The sequence below is a fragment of the Larus michahellis genome, chromosome 3 (assembly GCF_964199755.1).
Source record: "Larus michahellis chromosome 3, bLarMic1.1, whole genome shotgun sequence".
Taxonomy (NCBI): domain Eukaryota; kingdom Metazoa; phylum Chordata; class Aves; order Charadriiformes; family Laridae; genus Larus; species Larus michahellis.
The window spans coordinates 119299817-119323968 of NC_133898.1; the positions used below are offsets into that span (position 1 = coordinate 119299817).

The window sequence follows — 24152 nt, forward strand, 5'->3', positions numbered from 1 at the left end:
TAGGTGAGAAACACCTTATTTCCCACCTAACCTTCATGTGCTTAACAAAGCCGTCCTCCTACCATAAGTGGGGAGTAAGGGAAGGCAGGCATTTTTCATGGACTCCAGAGGGAGAGCTGACAGATAGAAGCTTGACGAATTAACTTAGGAGGGCAGGGTTTCTCTGTGATGGCTTTTCTCTGGTGACAAAACAGGGCGCTTTGGCACTTAGCTAGTTTGTTAGGTTCAGGTTAGCTGTCTGAATTAGGTGGGCAAGATCTCATTCAACTGATTCAGCTGCTTAAGCAGAGGTGTCTACTGCCGTCTGAAAGGCCCTAAGGTGTCTGAGACATCCAGGTGGAGCTAGCAGATACGAATGCAGGGACCAGCTGGGACGCCCTGTGTCTAGTCAGCTGGGTTGACCTGAGTGGCTTAAGTCATACCGACCGATCCTTGCTAAGGTATCTCATCCTCTCGTTGCTGTGACGCGGTTACCAACCTGCTTGCTTAGAACTAGACTGAAGGAACTAAAATGTTATTTTAAATAAATCATCAAGCCACTCTAAGTAAAATCATTACATTTATTCCAAACCATAAAAATCAAAAGTGATGTAAAAAGTTTGCATTTCACAGTAGTGCGATGAAGGAATTTTTATTTGAAAGTTCTATCTTGAGAAAACATTTTCAGGTTTTCTTCTATGTTTCTTTGATAGTTAGTGTTACTGCCGGTCAAATTTTAAGTATATTTTTTCTTCTTAAGCTGTTTACATGATTCATTTGCTCATTTGTTTGTATGAGTAACATTTCTGACCGCCCCTCAATGTCCAACTCAAAAGTGTAAAGCCATTGATTTCATTCTGCAGAATTATGATTCATCTTCTCAGTAATGTATTTCCTCTGCATTTAATCATGCTCTATCCGAAGCAGTCACAAGGGATAGTTCTGACGATTGGTTTATAATGAATTTGGGGCGAGCATTGCACCAATGGATCACTAGCCACAATGATGTAAACACTTTGTTTTGACTTTGAAAGGTTTTTAGTAAAATAAAGAGCTGTAATCTACTTTCCTGCTAACCGCTTCTGTTAATATCTCTCATAATATAGTCATGTGGTTTTTAGTAATGCAGTTGTTTAGCACATAGGTCAAAATCATCAGTTGAAATCAGCTCATTCACAGCTGTCATAGATCTGTGTGCAAAAGCAAGCTAACTCGAGAGTCTTAAGTGTTCCTTTTTCATGTAGAAATTGAATAGAAGCAAAAGATTTATGCACTAGCTTATATTTATTTTAGTTATCACAACACTATAGAACGTATACTGGTTTCCCTACTCAGAGTTTTACTGCGTTCTTTGTCAGTCATAATTGTCATCACAGGACACAGGAGCATGAGCGAGACGAAAAAGAGACCCCATTGCTGCTTTTTGAGTTGGGAACGGAGAGGAAACAACCTGGGCGCTGATTTTGCTGCCATTAATCCCCGCAGAGACTGGAGGAGGGCCGTACAGTGCTCACCATACCCACCTGTCCCTGTGAATCCAGAGCTCAGAGACAGTATCTTGCACTGCTGGACACGGCTGCTAAGGAGGCTGTGGTGGATCAAGAGAGAGCTGGGTATTAGAAATGAGTTGGAGAAAACCAAACTTTAATACAGCATTTAGATGGTCAGAGTGAAATTTCTTACAAATAATATTGTATTTAATAATAACAAATGTTCTTCATACTCTTTGAGGCCAAGACTTGGCTAAGAACTATACTAAAGGAAAAAGCAGGGAATGGCAAGGGCATGATGAAGCATGGAGCACCCTGATCTCTACAGTTCAGCTACTTAAAACTATTTTGGTTTGGCGGGGGGCTGGAAAAGGGTGGAAAAGAATAAATTTTTCCACTGCTTTGATGGAAGTAAATAGTTCAGGGAAGACTGCCTGTATGTGGTAGACCAGCGTGTTGTCCTTGCAATGGCGTTAATCACACCTGACTACAGGTTCTGATACATAGGAATAACAGTCAACCTCAGCAAATGTATGTGCTTCCTAGTGAGATTGGGAATGGCATTTTGATTCTAGGTTATACACTGTCGATAAGCAAGGTAGGATTTTTCTTGCTTCACTTTAAGTATTTAGAAATCCAGTTTCAGATCTAAGCAAGTTTACAAGGCTGCCTCTACAATCAGCAGAGACACTTGTAGAAGGTGATTCATCCTGTCTTAAAATAAGCATGCGTATATTCATCCTGCCTTTCAGACATCTCTCTCTGCATGGGGTGAATCACTCTGAAATTTCTGGCCATCTCCATTGACTGCAGAGAGATCAAAGACAACTGACTTTTTAAACAGCTAACGTTCGATGCGATTAATCCACCTTTGCAGAAAAGTAGGGCAGTATTGTTTAAGGGCTGCGATGAGGAATCATAGATATAAATGAAGACTGAAGCTTGTATCATTAAGGAGAGTCCAATGATTTATGAGTCAGAGATGCGGTCCGAAAAAGACATGTGATGGATTCAAACCCGAATTAAAACAAGGCTGGAAGGTGATCAGTAAAAGTACTTCACAGTGAGCATACCAACGTAGAGAGTTTGGCTTTGCACATATCAAACATAAGGGTACGGTGACATTTCAAACTAGCAATAAAGCAAACTGATAGCAAATAAGAAGACCTGCTGTAATGCAAGTGGAGAGAAAGTGTGTATTACTTGTTTCTAGACCGTTACAACACAATAAATGAGTATTTATTTAAAAACAAACAAAAACTAAGAAAAAAATGTGGTGCCTATATGTAAATGTGATCAAAGCAGTGGCTAAAGTTTAAAAACTCTTATCCCCAAGCATGACCCATCAATAGTGTTTCTCTCAAAGAAATTAACACTAGTCTCTACAAATTGACAAAAATGCTGTATCTCAGGCAGAGGAAATGTTGATCTAGTTTGGCATAACAAAACTAGATGGATGTTTGTAGTCTATATAAATATTGTCCCATGGTTGCAGAAGACGACTGGAACCTGCTTATGGAAACTATAATCTTCAAGCAATCTTCCCAAAAAGAGAAGTTTGCAGCAACTATCCTAGAAGAGGACCACACTGAACAGTGGACAGATCTCTGAAATATCTAAAAATTGTATAAGCCACTCTTCTGAAATGCAAAGCTTGGAAAGTGATTGATCATCAGTGCTGACACATAACTTGTTCCAGTGGCCACTCTGAACTAGTGATATCCAAGAGGTTACAGATTTCTCTGTTAACATATCAGGGCATCTCAAGAGAGAACATCTATCAGAAACCATATTCTAGAATAAAACCTCAGAGAAAGTAATCAAAAACTACTATATTTGGTATAAGGCGTATAACAAACTTGTCACAGCAATTAAAGCTCTGATGTTGGAGCACTCTGGATAATCAGACTAACCATCACTCAGGTGGTTGGAATGGTATCCAGCATATGAATTGTTACAAAAAGGTACAGTAAATGGTCTGCATGTATTTTAAGATTATTATTTATGAGGAAAAAAATGAAGAGAATAGATCGGTGAAAAAAATACTCAGTGCTGAAAAATGAGGCTTCTTCCTCAACTCAGACCTCCTTGTTACTTGCTGATCACCATAGTTGATAGAAGCTGGACCAATAGCAAAATGAAACTATGGCAACAGATGTACTTACATGTTTGTCTGACACTCAGGATTAACAAGCATATTGTTCTCTTCAGAAATTAATCACTAATTCTCTAGAACACATAAGTCACCAAATTCTGTTGAAATATTGGAGAAGTAGATGTGAAAAAATAAACCAAACCCCAAACAAGTTTGAGTTGTGGCATGCAACAAAGCCAAAGGACAGAGTTAAGGAGGATGTAAAAATTTTTTATGCACCACTGATCATCCAGAGCCTAAGCTTTCTGTAGAAATAGGGAGACTCCTCCTTGTGGTCTGAAAAGAGTCTGAGAGAAAAAGCAAACAAAAGAGGGATTTTGTCCCTCTTCCTCCAAGTCCAACGCTGAGTGGTAGAGCCTGGAAGCTTTTCTGAGCACTTGTGTCTTGTTGAACAACCCAGGCAAGTCTCTGCTTTCAGCTACGTACCTCCTCCTATCTCCACCTGCAAAGGAGGAAAGCCAGCTATGGCATGCTGTAAGCAGTGTCCCAGTCCAAATGAGAAGGGGGTTTAGAAATAAGACCCTGCGATGTACTTCAGACCACGTGTCTGCAGGTTAGTTTATACACAAGCTTCACCATTGGGCACCCACAGGGGTGCATCAACAGTGGAGCTACTGGTGAGTCTGGTATTGCCTTTGATTTTCATGCTGAAAATGTAGAGAACTCCCTTTCTTCTTTTATTCTGGACTCAACAGAAAACAAATCCACACTTTTAATGAAATAAATTCACCTAGAGAAGAAAAGCCCTACATACCAGTCGTTGTGTTAGAGCATCCTCCCGCACAGCTTTTACCCTTTCAAATGTTTTTTTTATTGCTTGAATCTAATTGAATATCCATCTCATTTCAAATAAAATTTAAAAATATATCTCTCTTCTTTTGCTTAAACCTCTTCTCTCCATTTATTATTCAATTCAGTTGGATAATTTCATTCCTTAATGTCATTACTCTCTATTTTTTCCCATTTCTTTTACACAGAAAGATTGCAGGCCTGAATCTGATCTTTGGTAAAGCCAGTAAAGTAATCTGAAATCACTGGATTTATTCCAGTTTTTGCCGTAGTGCAATATAAAGCAGAACACAGCCTGGTTATTTCACCTTTAGTTTGAGGTTTATGTTATAAGCAGTAAATTATGACTGCTTCTAACTTCAGTATAGTGTTATACAAACACACAAATTCTTCCTGTTTTTTACTGGTGGACTTCATTTTGGGATGGGAAGCGTAAGTTTGGTTAAAATCTCAGAATAGATCTGTATGTGTTGTGTGAAGGAGAAAGGTGGTAGTTCAGGGTGAGTTTTGCTTCTGAGTGGGTAGAACAACATGTTCCTTAGGTCACTGATGGGCCCATATCATGAAAGTATATTAACTCTACATATACCTAGAACCATAGAATCATAGAATGGTTTGGGTTGGAAGGCACCTTAAAGATCATCCAGTTCCAACCCCCTGCCATGGGCAGGGACACCTCCCACTAGACCAGGCTGCTCAAAGCCCCATCCAGCCTGGCCTTGGACACTTCCAGGGATGGGGCGTCCACAACTTCTCTGGGCAACCTGTTCCAGTGTCTCACTACCCTCATTGTAAAAAAAAAAAAAAAAAATTTTGCCTTATATCCAATCTAACTCTATCCTCCTTCAGTTTAAAACTTGTACTGTCACTATAGGACTTGGTAAAAAGTCTCTCTCTGTCTTTCTTATAAGCCCCCTTGATATATTGAAAGGCTGGAGGGAACCTTCTCTTCTCCAGGCTAAACAACCCCAACTCTCTCAGCCTTTCTTCATAGGAGAGGTGTTTCACCCTTCTGATAATTTGCGTGGCCTTCCTCTGGACCCCCTCCAACAGGTCCATGACCCCAATATCCCCTGGTCCTTCTCTGCAGAGCTGGTCTTAAGCCATTCATCCCCCAGTCTGCATTGATACGGGGGATTGCCCTGACCCAGGTGCAGGACCCTGCACTTGGCCTTGTTGAACTTCATGAGGTTTGCTTGGGCCCACTTCTCCAGCCTGCCAAGGTCCCTCTGGATGGAATCCCTTCCCTCTAGCATGTCAACTGCACCACTCAGCTTGGTGTCATCTGCCGTTAAAGCACTGCACAAGGCCATTTTAGTTGTAGCCTTTGGATGTGAAAATTCCTGTTCTTTTCCACTTGTACTGTTCCTTGGGTACTTACTCCCATGGAGCTTTGGGTATGAGATCGTTGGGGTTTTTGTGTGTGAAAGACAGGCTACAGCTCTGGATTTCTTCTTCTGTGAAACAATAAGTGTATTTGAAGGAATGAAGCATCTGTGTGTCGTGATAGCCTGCTTCCATCTATCCTCCATTACTAGAGAAAAGGCAGTGTCAGAAGTAGCCTGAGGAGAAAGGAACAATTCTGGGAGCTGTCAGGAGTTATAGTTATTATCAGCACACCGCTGGAAATTTGATAAACAGCCTGCTCAAAAATAATATGAAAATTATTCTGTTATTGTAGATTATACACATAGTTCTCTGCTTTTCCCAGCGTTTAATTGTTTGGGGGTTTGTTACCCCTATATATGTATGTATGCGGGAGTCTATACAGTGTTTAATGTACCGTTTATAGATTTGCATTGTGTCAAAGATTGCAAAGACACCCACCACACTTGCCTGCTCAATGCCTGGATTTCACATGTAGTACTCAGGAATCAGCACGTTCCTGTGGGAGCTTGTGGGCTGGGAGTGGGCAGAGGGGTGGGAATGAAGCACAGCTTTCCTTCCAACCTAATGAGTGCCTGCCAGCACAGCTGAGCTGGCAAAGTGAGTGTTGTCATTTGCTTCTGGCATCGTCCACACGACTCATTCCTGTTTCCCAGAGCCAGGGAAGAGCAAGAAAAACATGCATCATACAAGGGAACTCATTTAATGCACAGACCTCACGAGGCTGCAGAGATGTTGGTTGACTCACCCCGTCAGCTCAGGCAGGATTACTGGGAAAACAAGAGCATGAACATGGGCAGGTATCAAAGCAACCAAAATATACTGAGATAAGTTGGGGTAGCCCCGTTCAGTTAGGTGCCTGTGCCCAGGGACGTAAGGCAAATCTCCCTGCACTCCTGGAGTCGGTGAGGGGAGGGAGGTGACTGCAGTCACCAGCACATCTTCTCCAAATGTTCCTTTGGATGAGCCCTTTTTCTCTCAGCTACCCATGGAGGGAATTTAGTGAAACTAGGCAGCCTCTGTGGGTACCAAAAGGTAGATGGTATGACTGCCCCATTTCCCACTAGCTGTTTCACAGAATTATAGGCCCACTGAGGTTGGAGGGGGCATCTGGAGATGCTCTAGTCCAGCCCCCTGCTCAGGCAGGGTCAGCTAGAGGTGTATGCTCAGAGCTGTGTCCAGTTGGGTTTTGAGTATCTTCAAGGACGGAGACTCCACAACTGTTCTGGGTAACCTGTTTCAGTGTTTGATCACCTGCACAGTAAAAAAACTTTCTTACATTCAGACAGAATTTCCTGAATTTTAGTTTGTGCCCATTGCCTCTTGTCTCTCTGGGCACCCCTGAGAGGAGGCTGGCTCGGCCGTCTTTGTTCCCACCATTGGGTATTTAGACACACATTGATAAGACGTCCTGAGCCTTCTCTTCTCCAGGCTCAACAACCCCAGCTCTCTCGGCCTTTCCTTGTATGTTGTATGTATTTCCAGTCCCTTCATCACCTTCGTGGCCCTTTGCTGGACTCCCTCCGCTAAATCCATGTCTGTCTGGTATGGGGAGCCCAGCACTGGACCCAGCACTCCAGGTTTTTCTCACTGGTGTTGAGCAGAGCAGAAGGATCACCTCCTTCAACCTGCTGGTAACATTCTCCTAACGTAACTCGAAAAGAAAATGGCTTTATATAACTGGGATTAAGGAAAGCATGCAAAATGACACAGAACTAGGTTTTTAGGAACATAGTTGGACATCGTTGGTGCTGTCTTCTCAAAGGAATTTGGGTCCTTTTTCAGCACAAATATGAGATCTTCAGCAGCACTCCGTTACTTAGGAACAGCCAGAGTTATATTTGTTTGCACTTGGTCCCTTTGAACATTGAACACTTGCCGTGGAGGCCAAAGGGGAACGGAGAGGAGGGGGAAGAGGAAGCAGGTGGGAATGGAGCTGCGTTAGCAACAGTTTGGGGGTGTTTTGAAATCATTAAACAGCAAACAAGCTTCCGTAAGTCATGTTTTGCTACTGAACTTTTTTTTTTTCCTTCTTCTTAGGTCTTTAATAGAATTTTGTTTTGTGAAACTGTGCTTACACTGGGAGTTTAGCACTGGCAAGCCAAGTGGGAGAGGCAGACCTGATAAACCGGTACAGGAATTTCTGTAAAATATTCCAGGGAAAAACACCTTGCCATTGGCCAGGAGGTTTGATGGTGATCGCATGGAGAGCGGAGAGCTTTTGAAACACAATAGCATTGCAGGAAAGGCATTGAAAAAAAAGATATTAAAAGGGAAAAACTGTTTTAAAATCTGCTATGGTCTTAAAACTGGAGGAACTGTCTTCCTCTTCCTGCATGTGACTTAATGCCCATTACCTCCAAAGCCCCCAGTAAATCATATATAAAATCAGTTCGCTAAGCCGTGCTGCTGAGTCATTTTAGAGTAACTTCCAGCTCCTGCTGCAGCCCTTTCCTGCTTCCCGGGCTGGCTGGCGTGGACCTCCTGAGGGCCAGCGGGGCAAAGAGCAGGCAAATACATCCTTATACATCCTGCACAGCCCGCGCTGCTTCGGGTTGGGGATCGGTTGCTTAATAAAATTCCATCTTTTAAATCCAGCCCTCTTATGGACCTGTAAAAGCAGCAATTAAGGTGTTACTTAATGAAGTACCGAAGTACTACTATACTAAGCATTTCTGAAAAGCTTGTTTCTCTGGGTAGCTGATGGCCTCTTTGTAGCATTTCCAGGTTTTTTTTAAACTCATCCTTCATTGCTGTTGCTACTTGTGGCACAACAGTAGAGTTCTAGTGTTCTTCACGATCTCTAATCTGGATTGTGTTGCCCTTGCTAATATTAATAAGCGTTCTCCTGCCAGAGCAATCTCATTGGGAACAGACTTGACACCTTTACTGATGCTCAGTGCCACCCACATACCCGGTTGCGTGTTTATTGTGAATCTCTGCCCCATGATGTTTTGGAATCGAAGCATGTTGCTTTTGCATTTGTTTGTTTTGTTGTTGTTTTTTTTCCCTTTCATGATTTTTGCCAATCAGAAAACACAACAGGAGATGAACAACTGTGGTTGGATTGTCACATTGCATGGCTGGAAGCATGGAAGTTGGAAACAAATTTGTAGTTTAAAAGAATAAAATTTACTAGACAAAGAAATGCTTGCAGAGTGACCTTTCCTCCTCTTGAAAACTTAGTGATTGTGCAGCTGTTCTCTCCTGTCTTTTGCTAATGCATATTCATAGATTTTCACAAGGAAAAAACATGTTTGGGAAACCATGATTATAAGTTAATTAAAAATAGTTTTCATTTTAGAAAATTAAATGTGTTGGCAGTGGCGTACTCATTGCTAATGGGTGATTGTACTTTTTCAATAATAATAAGAGATTCAATGAAACTCTAGAAGATGTCAGAATATGATTAACTAGATAATCTATGTATTTGAGTTTTTATTCTCAAATAAGCTGGATCTCCCGGAGCCAGAAGTGTGAGTTTATATTTGATAATTATATGAGGCTCTCGAGCTTTCTTGCAGATTGTAATTCAATTCCATAAGAAAAGAACTTTAAAATGGGAAGAAAGAATGAGTGCCTCTAATTACAGGAAGGCATTGTGACCAGCTTGGTCGGGTTGTTCAGTCCCTCGTCTCAAACAGAGCCCCGCAGATTATGCACCGTACTGTGCTGGAGCAGCAAATAAGAGTACAGAACCCAGCGGTCCCAAATTATACCTTCCTCAAATACTGGTTTGGTTCTGTGGAAAAAACAGTTTCTGAAAGTGTTTATCAAGGTGCCAGCTGTGGTTTTGATTTACTAGAGGATATTACATGGTGAGGTGCATCAGGGATGGCTGGAAGGTGTTTGGGACTTATTGGATGGCCTATGGCAGAACAAGCAGCTGACCAAAACTGGGGACCTGTATCGCAGAGGCACAGAGGTCTGATGGTAGAAAATGTTATGTGTGGATAAGTTTGTCCAGCTCCTTATTCATGTATTCTTACATACCTGTTTTATGTCCACGGTACTGAAAATAACACAGCTAAATTTGGGTGAAAGTGCTGAGATTCACAGTTCTGTCTGCTTCCACCTCTGCGTAGTGCCAAGTCCAAGGGCTGTAAAGCTAACATGATAAATACAGAAAAGTTGCTATTACAGAAAATTTGTCAGTCAAAACCACACGGGTTTTGCCCACTGAAGATGCTTTTTTTCATGTGCAAGTGTTGTTCAGTTAAATGTTAATGGGGACAAGAATCGAGGTGAAAAGATTCAAGTAAAAGCACACTTGGCTAAATTAAGGGAGCTGGAAAATGCCTTACGAATCTACCTAAGGTAGTTAGTATAATTGCTGAGAATCTTTAAGGGTCCTCTGGGTCCTAAGCAAAGTACTTTATGACTGCAAAGGGTAACAGAGTTTAAAGGAAAAAAAAGAAAAAAGGGGAAGTAAACAGGCCCCTTAGAGAATAAAACAAATAAACCAGTCTGTTGTTTCACTTAAAAGCCATCTGAGTTGGAGCTAGAGAAATAACTGTATTAGTATACTTTAGTCTCTACGGGATTTAAATTCAGATTATGCCAAATTAGGTCAATGTCATACATGAGAAGATGGGGGCTTCAAAGATAAGGCTGGGGCAATTGTTCTAAATACTATAAATTGAAAACCCATCATTTAGTCAAAATGGCTTATTTCTGGATATCTGCATGTACAATTAGGCCTGTGGCAATTAACTGAAAGGTTGAACTCTCCCATATCTGTGCTAAGTTTACCAAAACGTGTGGATGGGAGCTTGGCAAAGCTTCAAAGTAAGTTTAGAGCAAGCAGTGTGCTGCCCTTAATTAAAAGCTGTGTGAGTCCTTGCAGCGTGTTCTTGTAGTTCAGAGAAGATGCAGGGCCTCGAGCAAGAAAGCACTGCGGCATCTCGCAGGGTTGGTAGAGGAAGGGTGTGCAGAGCCTGGAGAAGGAGGACCTGCTTGCTGGAAGCACCCCAAGAAATGGTGGCCCACTTCCACCTCCAGTTACATTTGTCTATCAGCCAGGTCACAAAGGCATTGAGACATTTCTGGCTGGATTTTGTAGCCCGATGGGTTGTGGCGTTTTGTACTTTCCGATGACCAAATTTCCCAACCTTGTACCAGCTGAATGCTTTGATGAAAGACACCTTCCTTCTCTGTGTCAGGAATGTTTGTGCAGCCAAGTTGTGTCCTGTCTTGTCAAAGGGGTTTGCTGCCAGCCCTGGTTGTCCTGGTGGGCTGGGGCTGTGAGAAGGGGTGAGGACAGACCAGGGAGGACCATTGCCAAAGGGGATAGGGACCATGAGGTGTTTCAGGAAGAGACCTAGTGCCACTGGTAGCATGGCACTGGGGGATGTGTTGGCCACACACAGACCAAGAGGAATGGTTAATTTTGGGCCTGCTCAAGGAAGGTTCCCATGGAAGTTATATAAATACACTTATTTGTTGGAACAGAGCAAAGTATGTCCTTCTGAGAAGAAAGAGACTTCCCCTTAGAAATAGGGGAAGATGCCAAAAGCAATAGATTAATATCAGGAATGGGTGGTGATACGGACTAGAAATCAATGCATTCAATGTGGTGCTGTCATTAGAGACAGATGCTATACTGGGAGATAAAAATGGAAATGCTAAGCTAGGCTCAGCAAAGAAATTATTCATCGCTTTGCAGTTCTGTACAGAACAAGTTAAGTACTGTCTGTCAGCTGATGAAAAAATAACTGAAAGACATCTCCTGTCATGAAACAAAATGCAGTAGGATTGGAAAAAGTTAAAGAAAAGGATTTCTCAAAATTTTTCTCAAGGGACATCTTTGGTCAAACATCAATGGACGTGGAAAGGGGCAACATGAGTAGTACTGAAGTTACTGTATTTATCTATACACACATGCATATTTTGCATTTCTGTATTTTTTGTTTTTAGTAAGTGTAGTGTAGTGGATATCTCCAGAGGTAACAGTGATGATATATAAACCATCTATTGTGTATCAACTACGCTGTAAATATATACATATATATATAGATACATGTATATATGCATGCATTAATGAATTACATTTATATTTCCAGTTTGGTTTCGTTGTTTTTTGAGACCAAGTCTGTGGACTCTTGCATTGCTTCCTCCCAATGGAACATACAGTGTTGTAGGGCAACCAAGATGATTATGGGACTGGACCATCTCCCTTATGAGGAAAGGCTGAAAGAGCTGGGACTCTTTAGCCTGGAGAAGAGAAGGCTGAGGGGGGACCTGATTAATGTTTACAAATATCTAAAGGGTGGGTTTAAGGAGGACAGAGCCAGGCTCTTTTCAATGGTTCCCAGTGACAGGACAAGGGGCAATGGGCACAAGCTAGAACATAGGAAGTTCCGTTCAAATACACGGAAAAACTTCTTTACGGTGAGGGTGACAGAGCACTGGAACAGGCTGCCCAGGGAGGTTGTGGAGTCCCCTTCTCTGGAGATTTTCAAGACCTGCCTGGACGCAGCCCTGAGGGATGTGCTTTAGGCAATCCTGCTCTAGCAGGGGAGTTGGACTAGATGATCTCTAGAGGTCCCTTCCAACTCTGAAGATTCCGTGATTCCGTGATTCCGTATGTTACAAGCCTGTCTGTCCACAGCCTTGTCCCTGTGAGGAATACCTGCTAACCTGAGTGTTGTATCAGATTTTCAAGTCAAAGATGAAGAGGAATTTTGTGGACATCCCTGGACCTGTGAAAATTTTTTGTTAGAGTCAGAGAAAAAGTGAAGTCATCTTTTTCAGCCTTAGTGTAAAGAAAAGCTAGAAATTACTTAATGTGAAGGGAAATTAGCAGTCTGTCTCTGGGTCTTAAGAATGAAGAAGATCATTCTTCTAAATGAAAGAAGAGTGCTGTCTTTTTCACCATTTTCAGCCTCTAATATTCAAGCATAGCTTAGGTTCCTGTTCACTAGTGAATCTGTGAGGTTGCGTTTGACTAAAAGCAGCAGTGAGTACGAAACAAGTGAGGTGTTCCAGCTTTGTCGCTAATTCCAGTTTAAAATCTTCACAGCAACTTGGCTAATTGTATTAATTTATTTCTTCTTAAGGCAGAATGGGGAAACAGAATAGCAAGCTGGCCCCTGAGGTGATGGAGGATCTGGTGAAGAGCACGGAGTTCAATGAACACGAGCTAAAACAGTGGTACAAAGGATTTCTAAAGGACTGTCCAAGCGGTAGACTGAACCTTGAGGAGTTTCAGCAGCTCTACGTAAAAGTAAGTTATTTATTAAGTTCTTATTATTTGACTGTAGAAAAGGTTGCATGGTAACGTAAAGCAAACATATGGTCAAGAGTTGCCAGTCGTTTAGACTAAGGAACACCTTTGCAAGGAGAAGCAATGGTGAAGATGAGGAGTCTTCAATGGGAAATTCAATGGGGAAGTCTTCAAACGGGAAGTGCTGCTCTCGTCACACCAGCAATTCATATAGCTGCAGCGACCGGAACCACAAGTTTAGAAAAAAAGCTGTGATTTACCCACAATAAATATATTCTCTGCACTCTGTAATTTATGGGTCTCTTTCACCTTCAAAGAGTCTTTTGTGGCCCTGTTCAGTAAACAGCGCTGTACCTGTGTAATACCACTGGAATATAAACCCTGTGATTGCTGGACCTACTCATATAAAAGACCGTCCTCCTTTTGGTTTCAGCAAAAGTGGTGAAGTTGCGTGGCAGCATGTCCTGCAGATAAATTACACACTGTGCACAAAGGATTTCTTTCCTTAAATTTTAAGTGTTGCCTTTATTTTTTCCTAATGTCTCTTTGCCCTCATTATATAGGAAAGGAAAACCAGGCTGCTCGGTGTATTTTCTTATTATTTTTCATTATATTATCAAGTTCAATGTAGTCTTTTCCTTACATTTATTATGTATTTATTCTGTAACAAGAAGACTATGGGGGCAGCATAAGAAGTGTATTCCTGTTACAAAGATAATTATATTTTAATTCAGAATCGAGTGTCTGCCTAAAGGTCAGAGACTTCAAAGTAATTTTAATTAGTAAAAATATTGGATGGCGATGATGAACAGTAGGATCAGAACGGTTCATACAATGTGGGGCTGAATAAAAATAAAAAAGCCTTTCAAATTTAAGTAGTTAATACTGAGCACATCGACAATTTCCGCAGACAAGTGGGACTGTCTTTTCCCTTAAATGCGTGCTCCAGTCCTTTCCTACATTTCTTCAGCCTTGAACCAGATCACTCTGCAATTACCTAGCCCTTTTTTCCTTCTACCACTGCTAACTCCAGCTTACATAAATAAGCTTCTGTCTTCATATTTTAATATTCATGGCTCAAGACGTTGCCTCACAATTCTTTTCTTAATAAACGACTGACTTTGTAATAACTGTTATTTTCAAATGAAAGAATTTTTACTGCCTCAGGTATTTTGCTTGTTATTGACTGATAATTCGTAGCATCCATTTTAAATAGTACTCGGTGCACATCCAGCAAGATCAGACATCTAATAATGTCTCTTACATGTTTCTGAGGAAAGTAAATGGTTTTTACAAAGTATGGGTTCCAAATGAAGTACATCAAGCATTTAACTCTTTAGAAATCATTATTTTATTTTTTGGCAAATTGCAATAAAGGGATTAATTTTTTTTTTTTTTTTTTATGAGAAGATACCTTCTGAAAATAGCTTGAAGCTGTTAGGACTTCCTCCCTTCAAAGGGATGTTTGAAGTGTTCACAGATATTTCACAAGATACTTTGCTCATGAAGAAATATCAGAGAGTAAACTCAGTATCATGTTTACAAAAACAGTAGTGTAAAAAATAACATGAAGAGCATAGCAGGATTTTGCTCTTGAAATTTGGAGACAGCTCTGCAGCAGTATCTGGCTTTTAGTTTTATGGCCTCATGTATTTTTAGATATCCACATCAAATAAGATTGTCTCTCTTGCTTTGGTAGTTACAGGTTTTGAGATCTGCTCTGTAATGGGACTCTTATATATTTAGTCCAGTTTGTTGTCATTCTATATATAACGTCTACATACAGGGCGAAATGCTAATTTTGCAGAGGAGAAATATGATTAGCTGTAGTAAATCCAGAGCTTTACTTCTCCTTCTGTGACAGAAATGCTTGTAAAATAATGTCCCTGGGCTCTCCGAGGAGCTAATGGTCTGAGTGCTGTCAGTGGCGGCGACTTCTCCTATGTAGGACGTTCTGCCCGCCCTGGCTGCTGGCTGCAGACAAAACCCCAGATGCGAAATTTGATCTTTCCAGGAGGAGCCACCAGCAGGAGACCCAAATCATTATGATTACACTAACAGCATTTCAGCTCTTCTAATGCATATTCAGGGTGAAAATGTATGAAGCGTGTATTGATTAAAAATTCCTCTGCATGAAGGTATAGTTAAGAGGTATGACATTTTACCTCTTGGCCTGAACTGGATTTTATTGAAGAAGATTTCCACCAATAAATATATTTGGAAAAGAAATACAAGACACATCTTCAGTTCACATTTACATTTTCTTAAGATGACGCCGTTTCTTTGTTCATGACAGTTGTGTGGTGCACTTTCATGTGGACTGGTTAAAGGGTGTTGGTCATCAGACTAAGGTGCAAAGAGAGCTCTTCTTTCCTTTTACTCACACACAACAGAAAATATCCGTAGCTTAAAGAGCAAAAACATGTTAGGCTCTATCAGGAGCACTATTTTGAGGTGAATTTCCTCATTATCTCTACTTACTGCTTTTCCATCGTAATTACAGAGTGGGGTGCACAATCTTGGGGCACAGAAACTGCATTTTTTTTGATGAAATGTAACCAGAAGATGTGTCCTGGGATCACACCTAATGTATTACTGTAGCTAATGCCTGCTAATAAAGTAGAGTTGGTCTGAAGTAAAACATCCAGAACCTGTGCGATGTAGAGGTCAGGTCCGCCACACTAACTCTTCCACTCTACGTATTTGCATCAATTGTACTGTGCTGTTTACTGATGTAGATGAAGACTTTATCGACCAAAGTGGGAATTACTCTAGCTTGGCTTGGAAGCCTTTGCTATTGAAGTTTCCATTATGACTACAAATCATGCAGTGCTTAAAATAAACAGCAGTTATACAAACTCTACAGAAGAATTATTTGCAGCACTTTTAGTGGAAGTGTCTATAAAAAGATTTAGTCAAGAACACCTCTTTTAAATAAGCAGCTAATAGGCAGAAATATACTTTGTACTGTTGCATATTCAGCATTGTGTGCAATCCAACAGATTCACTAAAAAATAGTGGTACATTTTTAGGTGGATAGATTCTTCTTGGGATCCAGAATCTGTGGCAAGCTCTTAGGGCTCATGTTTCCCTCCATGTTACTGAATAAGGTGAATGCTTCAGCAGTTTTTGAAATAGTTTATTGGAGAATTGTTTATATAGTATAAGCCCATAGCCACAAAGAGAACTAAATGCTGAAACACCGAGTTAGCTGCCCATACAGTCTGCACAGAGCTTGGGAGGGGGAGAAATTTGTGGATACCATTCTGAGAAAGCTGAAAATCATGCCAGCATGTGATTCTAAACAAATGTGCCAATGCAAAACCACAAGGTAATGCTCAAGACAGGAATTTGTATTAAATTCTACATTTCTCCAGGGTAATGCATCTGTTTTCCTATGAGAGTTGCATCTTTCAAACCTCTCCTGCAGAGAACTATCTGGGACATTAGAAGTCAATGCAAAATCAAGTGACTGAAGTCCTTTTTCTTTCTCTCTTAAGTGACAAAGATAATGTGAATGCCTTATCTTTACCACAGTAGTTTCAGTACTCATCAAGCTGTAGGAAACTCTGAATCAATTATCCTGTCCCTGTAAAGAGTCTGAATCTGCACTGCTCGCCCTCCCGTTGCTCTACCTGTGATGAGACAGGCCCTTCTGGGCTGCTGGCAATATCCCAATTAACCTCCTTTTCTGCAGGAAATGGCGATAAATAGCATCGGACAGTCTGGAACCTACAGTTGCCGTCTTCAAAGTGAATATCCTAACTATTAAGCTTAATCCTTGCTTGCTTTCTTCATTTTCCTTTTTTCTATCCTAAAAGGTCCTTAATTCTTTTATCTTAACGTAAAACATCATTAGCATTGTGGGCAGAGAGCTGAAGGAATTAATATGCAAAAGTGTCATTAAAATAAAATATACCAATGAAACATTCTGGACTGTTCCTATCATTCTTAAGGGTTTCTTCCAGTCTAGAGGGCCAAATACATTTTCCTTCAGATCTTTTGAATTCACTGGGTTTGGATGATTATGCCCTAGAGTGTGTAAGCGTGCATAATCAGTGCTAACGTTCACAGGAATTATGCATGTTTATTAAGTGGAAAATAGGCTTCTATATTGTGATACTTCTTGGAACTGGGTCACTGAACACGAGAAGCATATCCTCTGGATTAATAACAGAAACAAGCACCAATGGTCCTCTAATTGGAAGGGTAAGGTTGGGACTGATCGTGATATAATGCTACCATTAAATAAAGTCATTTGCTTCGTTAATTTACTGCACGTCTATTATTTAGCTGTGTTTTGGGGTTTTGTAGATAACGTTTAAATAAAATAAAAAAAGTCATGCGATTTGATTAATTACAATCAAATGGTTTGTCATATTTTTGGCTTCTATCTCACATTTCCTGCCTTGAAGGGAATTGATTTCTGGTCCCTCATTTTAATATGTGTAGAACAAAAGAATCTCAAAAATCTATTGAAATTTAAGTGGGTGTATTTGCAGCCTCTTTTTCTCTCTCCAGATTTTCAAGACAGACTAGCGTCTTGCTAAAGATGGCACAGAGCTCCTCAAAATATTAGGTTAGAGCTGCGTTTCAGGCTTTCAGTGGCTGTGAAGAAGTGGGATTCCAGAGCAGCACAGCTGTGTTTACAGATACCCCTAACATAGATGCAGTTGCACTGGCAGAAACTGATTTTCCCGGCACCGTCTCTTTTAACTGGAAGAGCTGTGCTGGTTTCACAAGTGCGGTTTGGCCACTTAAGTTCTCCCTATAAATAGGAGTATTTTTAGTCGCATTATACCAACCTTAGGTATATGGCACCTAATATAATTAACATATTTAGGTATATTGTACCAATCCTGTATTGCTAAACAACAACAGCATGTTTTGAAATCAGACAGATTATTGGCAATACTGGTGTTTCTGCTTACACAGTGATTTTAGCCCCTGCTGTTGCTCCCTTCCAGAAGATCACATCTGGGGTTCTAGCAGTCCTCTTGGACAGTATGAGAGTATGTTTGTTGGATGCACCACCTAAAACTAACTGCAACACAGAAAACACAATATGTATTTGTTTATAAACATGACTCTAAATAACCCTTAAACAGGTTAATAGTACTGCTGTGCTACTGGATTTTTAAAACTGATGTGGAATAATAGAACAATTATTGTTACGTTAGAAACAATTAGAAATAGAATTGGATGCAAAGAAGTAAAGCAACAAATAGCTCTGATCCAGGGACATTACAAGGTGGCTCTGTAAGAAGCAGCACATCTATAGATAGACAAACAGAGGCTAGAAAGAAATAACAGTAACATGATTGGCATCAGTGGAAGTTTTGCATTGGGGAGGGTTGTAGAACAATCTGGAGGTAAAGATTCTTAAGTGCTTAAGAAATCTGCACATTTGAGACAATTACAGTAAAATCATTAGAAACAAATGCTTCTAAAGAGTAAGAAACCTTTCACCAGAAGTGCAGTCAAAGTTCCTGTGACAGGAAAATTAACATAGCAGAATCCAAAAGGCAGTATGCTGAAAAGCAAACGTGGTTGTGGTCCAGCATTATCACAGGGGAGTGCTTTTCATGATGAAGTATATATTTAGTGCTCCAAAGCTGTATTAAAATTGAGTTCTGATAACTTTAAAAACAAAAGAGATCGCAATTGCTTTTCATACGGGACTTGGTTAAAAAAAAAGGCATGGTCTTGTTGCCTGGATGTTTTCCATGCAAAACTGCTTTTGCCATTATTCCTCCTCCTCCTTCTCCATATAAACATGAATAGGCAGGTGCTGTGCCAAAACACAGGTCTACTAGAAAACCACATAAGAGGCTTATTATATATTTCAAACAGAAGCTGAGATTGTGCTGCATGAATTATAAAACAAAGGGCCAGAATGCTTCTTACACATAAAACCAAAATGAAACAACCCCCAAAGGCAGTGTTAACTTTGAAGCTGACTTTGAATGATTTGGGGAAGGGGAGGATACTGGTATCATGCCCTTCTGCTGCATTTCTGTCTCTGCGCTGATCCAAGGAAAAATAATGGCTGGATTTAATATTTTATGGAACATCTTTTAAAATTGGAGCTTTAAACATCAGCAACCATATTGAAAAATAAGATACAGTAAATAAACATGGATTCTCATTTAAGCTGCAAAGTAAAATGAAACCAGCAATTTCCACAAGAGGACGAGCACACTGGGTAGTGAACTGTCCTGAAAATATGGCTGTAAATCACAACACGGGATACTAACAGCCTTTAACAATGCAGAATGGAGTCAGTTTAGATTGAAATCCTAATCTCACTGAAGCTAATGGGAGTTTTCATTCCTGATCCCTATTTAAGCACTTAGGACTGCTCTTGAAATTGTTTATCATCATGAGACTCAAGTCCTGCGAAGTTTGGTGCAAGCTCCATTAACATCCAGTCCTACAAACTGGATCTAGAGTCTGGAGAGCTCCTTTCATCACGTGTGGAGAACATACAGATTGCTAGCTGTCATTTAAAGGCAGCAGTTATTTAAAAACTAAGTCCGTAGGGATGAGTGGTGAGAGTAAAGGGTTCTGAAGTTAGTGGAAAAACCGCTTCAGAGGCAAAGAAGGACAAGTCCTTTTCTTTTTGCAACATTATGGCTAGCAGCTAATTTTAAAGGCTAAAATATATTTTTCTTTGCTTCTGTTGCAGAGCACATAATGGCCCATATCCTCCAGACAATCTCTGGGGACTCTAAATCTAGAAAATGAGGAAGTCAGACAATTCTAAGAGATGAAATCTAAATAGCTAAATCTTAATTGCTCCAAATGGCAGCTTCTGGAGGGTCCAGGCTTGTGGGATGAATCTTCCTGATGCCTGAACTATTCAGTAACATACATTGAGACCCTCTCCATGAGAGGCAGGAATGATGGTCACATGAATCCATAAAGCAGTCCAAAGGCATCTTCAGGACTTACAGAGTCAGCAGATTTGTGAAGATGTGAAGGTTTAGTCAAAACCTCTGATTATTACTAAGTATTGAATAGTTCTGTAATTCTGTGGTTATATGTGGTTCCTGGAGGCACTCTAAACTAACATCAAGTCCAAAGCATTGAAGAGAGTATGTCCGGCCAGGGCAAGACGATCCAGCCTGGAATGCTTAAAAATCTCACCACGTACATGCATACCCCCGTTTCCAACATAGCTCAGTAAAAGAATCCAGGCTGGGTAAATTTTCCAACAATAACATGCAAATTACTTTTACTTATCTTTTATTTTGAAGGAAGTTCACCCGTTCCAAAAACTGCAGTACATTTTTATAAGAGACCTTGTTTCTTTACAGCTCACCTTTGCTCGGTGTTGGATTCCTCAGAGAAATCAAAAGGATGGACTTGGGATACTGTAATTACTCCTGTAGCAAAACACTGAATTCATTGATATGGTTATGATTTCCCTGAAGGGGAAGTGGTGCAGCTTGGATGGAGAGAGCCATTGTTAACACAAAGTATCAAAGACTTCAAAGAAAAAAAAAAAACAGCAAAAAATTGTCAGAGCCAAGTCCGGCAGCTCTTATGGTGTTCAGGTCTACTCTTTGTTGTAACAGTACATATTTTTCCATTGTTAAGTAGTCCTCAGAGCAGTCGACGAGTGGTTCACAGGCTTTACCCAACCTGTTGCAAAAGTCAAGTGAGCGTTTGGGACCTCTTTCCTCCTGAAACTTCGTATTTCCTAGCTCCCTTCATACCACCTCAGTGCTTCCCTTCTCATCACAAGGCAAGGTGTTCACAAAACCAGTGAAAATCCCTAAGGGTGTGCAGTGGAGAGAGGGAGGGGTGATACTGATTGTACTTTTTTCAGAGATATTCCCTTCTCTCACCATCTAAACAAAATAACCATGAATGGAACATATAAAGTCTCTATATTATGTATGGATAGGTGAGATGCAAAAAGGTTAAACCCCTTGCTTTGATGTCTTTGGCAAGGTCAGGGTTGAAATTATTTCACGGGTCAAAATATAAATGCCCCTTGTTTTATTTCTTTGGAGTCAGATTTTTTTTTACCCTATAGAATGGCATGGGATGAGGTTTCTTTGACTTGCTGGGTTCATAAATGCACATTGTATGGCACTTCTGGACAGACTTTAATCAAATGGCTACTCTAGATCTACACGGTGATGTGCATTCTACAGTTAAACTGCGGCCATGTCTTAGTGGAAATCTGTATTTTAGGTCTTCAGTAACTTTGATATGGATAAATGGATCATCCTAAAACTTTTTCTAGTAAGCATGTGTTTTTGTTACTTGAGACAAAGCGAACTAAGGTCTTTCAGGAACTTTAGCCTTTTGAATTTCTTGAACTATAAACATTTCTGTTTGTTTAAAATATATGAAAAAAAAAAAAGAAAAAGTTGTTTGGTATTGCAGGGTTCCCGAAGGAGCCTTTGAAACCAGGCTCTTCATTTCAGCACTGGAGTAAATAATATGATGTAAAGTAGTTTGTTTTAAAACATAGACGTGTTTTCCTCTAGAATCAAAGTCTGCTTCTAATATCTCACTTGTACACAAGGCCTGGGGCTGAAAACGGCGTTCTTGTTTCATAAGGTATAAACGAGAACTTGGTGCTCTGAACCGAGTCCCTTCACCCTGATGCAACGTCTCTGACTCCGTGCCTCAGCTTCACCTCCCCCTCTTCTCCTGGGGGGCTCATCAGTCCTTCAAAAAATTAAATTACCTCAGTGATATGTACTTGCAGAGCTTCCCAGATGGACAGTTGTTGAGTCACTGCAGCTGGGTATGAATACTTCAAAAATTAAAGGGGCCCAATTAGTCTCAGTAGAGTGGACCATGGCACTCGCAGCCATGCATTTGATCTCAGCCTGCTCCATCTCCTTATGGTACTTTGAGATGGCAAATCACTATTACCACTGCAGCACATGCTGCTGTGGGTAGCTATAGCTATGCAAGTAGTGAAACATCAGGTGTTTTTACAGGGTTCTGTGGTATGGAGAGACATTTGGGAGCTCACTTAGTTACCAAGGTAAATGCAGTTTTTATTATCACGTAGACGTTAGTTGAGATTCCAGTCAGGTTTCTACTAATCACAGTCTGAACGTTTCCAGTACCTTGGGATATCAACTTTATTTTTCTTCAATGAGAGTAAATTTCCATCTTTTCATGTTTAATTAAGGCTCATAGGAATAGGCTATTTGCACCGACAAACCTATTGATTGCTGAGTTGAGATGACTTACCGCATGAGAATTAGCTAGATATCTTAATTTTATATTCAATCGCAAACAAAACGAGAAAAACATGTGGTTTGGAAGATAAAGTAATCAACATAAGGAAATTCAGACTGGAGGATATTTTGCCATTTTGCTGAAATACATATGAAACATTCTCGGGAGAGGTTGGTGTGAAATCCACCTGTATGAGAAATTGTGAAGTTTGCTGTCCGGTTGGATGGGTAGCCCAGAACTGAACACGCAGCTTTAATTAAACTCTCCCTGTAGTCCAGAGAAACAGCAGGATAAGCAGAAAGGTAAATAAATGCTGCAGTTCACCTCAAAGTGAACATCAAAGTCAGCTGGGGATTATTTCCATCTTAACAAAGCTATTAAAAAAAATAAAAGGAATTAAAAATTCTTAAGTCATTAATTGAAATAAGATTTTATATGGACCTTGTCAGCAGCTTTCAACAGAAGTATATTCAATTACGAAGTTATTTCTAGATGTCTGTGTCTCCTTTCGTATGGAAGGATTCACCCTAGAATTTCTGTTGTCCCTTGCTAGGAAATTACCCAGCTGTATGCATGCTTATGGCTCTTCGCAGCTTTCTTTGAAAGGTATTCACTAATTTGCTCCTCCCTGTGAAACTAATCAGGCTGGGAGATGGTTAAAACCCTATTCCAAGATACAGGAGTTCTGGCTATGTGATTCCTCTCCCTAGTGCTAGTACCAAATACAGAAGAACTGATTAAAAGGAGAAGTCCTCGAATCTGCTTTCATGTTCGCAGGCTCCAGCTACCACTACTTTTGTAGTACCACTAGTCCATGTTGACTAGATCTGGGCCCCTCTTCTAAATACCATTTTGGTAATGGAAACACTTCTAATTGTGTTGGTGTTTATTAATGTAGCAATTACAGTGCTTAATTTTATAATATATGCCAGTGCAAATAATTATGTAATTAAAACGTGTAACTGAAATGATGAGTTGTCTAAGAATGGACCAATTAAAACAAGAAGTTTTGCTGTGAAAGCTTCACAGGACACCACAGGTGAAGCCTGCGGATGACTTCAGGAGACATCCCGCCTCCTAGCACGGATCTGTTTTCACCAGAATAAACTCCAGCCAACTACTTTTCAGCCAGCTGCTAAACACGGGTGGCTGGAAGGTGACGCTCTTTGGATGTGGTCCCAGTGAAATGCAGATGTCCTCAGTTCCCTTCAGAGTCTCCCAACTCCCTCCTACACGCCTTAGCCCTGGCGGGAGAGGAGGCAGTTGGTCCTCCCACTAAATCACTGCTTCCCACTTTCCCTCTCACAGATGCTGCTGTCACTTTGGCAGGTTGGGTGCCGTCCCCTGTACTCCATTAACACTCCTAAATTTATTCGGGTATAAAACGCGTCTCCTTTCTTCAGGGTCTGATTTCTCCATTTCAGTATAAAGCGTCTTCATTCAGCACACTGAGTCTTATATTACACGTGGGTTGGTAAACTTGGTACAAACACTATAGACACACATTAAACTTCTGGTTGCTTGATTAGGACAAGTCACTTAGGTGGTTATCCACTGCTCTGGGTTCCCAGTTGCTTAGTGGTGACCAAATCCCAAAGTTTTCTTGGAGGAATACAGTCGTACCATTTCATGCACATCTTAAGCCACAGAAAGGTAGAGCTGAGCATCAGCTTCACAGTAATGGTACTGCACATGGAATTTTCTTCTTATCTTTTCTGTTGTTCATTTGTGCAGAACAAGAGATGCCTTAATACTTCATTTAGGAAGTCATAGTTCCCAATATTTGATGTTTTAAATATAGGGTTCATACATGAAATTTGTAGTTTGTTTTTTTGGTGGGTTTTTTTGTTGTTGTTATTGTTTTTTGGTGGGGGGCTTTTTGTTTGGTTGGTTGGGGTTTTTTTAAAGAAAAGTA

At 40.5% G+C, this 24152-nt stretch overlaps 1 protein-coding gene across 4 annotated transcripts in view; it reads left to right on the plus strand.

Annotated features, from left to right (window-relative positions):
- Positions 1-24152, plus strand: part of VSNL1 (visinin like 1) — a 91055-nt gene that overhangs the window by 27333 nt on the left and 39570 nt on the right. For 2 of the 4 annotated variants that reach the window (XM_074581909.1, XM_074581906.1), the window contains one exon: positions 12858-13024. In XM_074581909.1, coding sequence (XP_074438010.1) covers positions 12863-13024 — 162 coding nt within the window. In that variant the 5' untranslated portion in view covers positions 12858-12862. The remainder of the gene's footprint in view (positions 1-12857; positions 13025-24152) is intronic. The other 2 variants (XM_074581908.1, XM_074581907.1) reach the window with 1 other exon arrangement.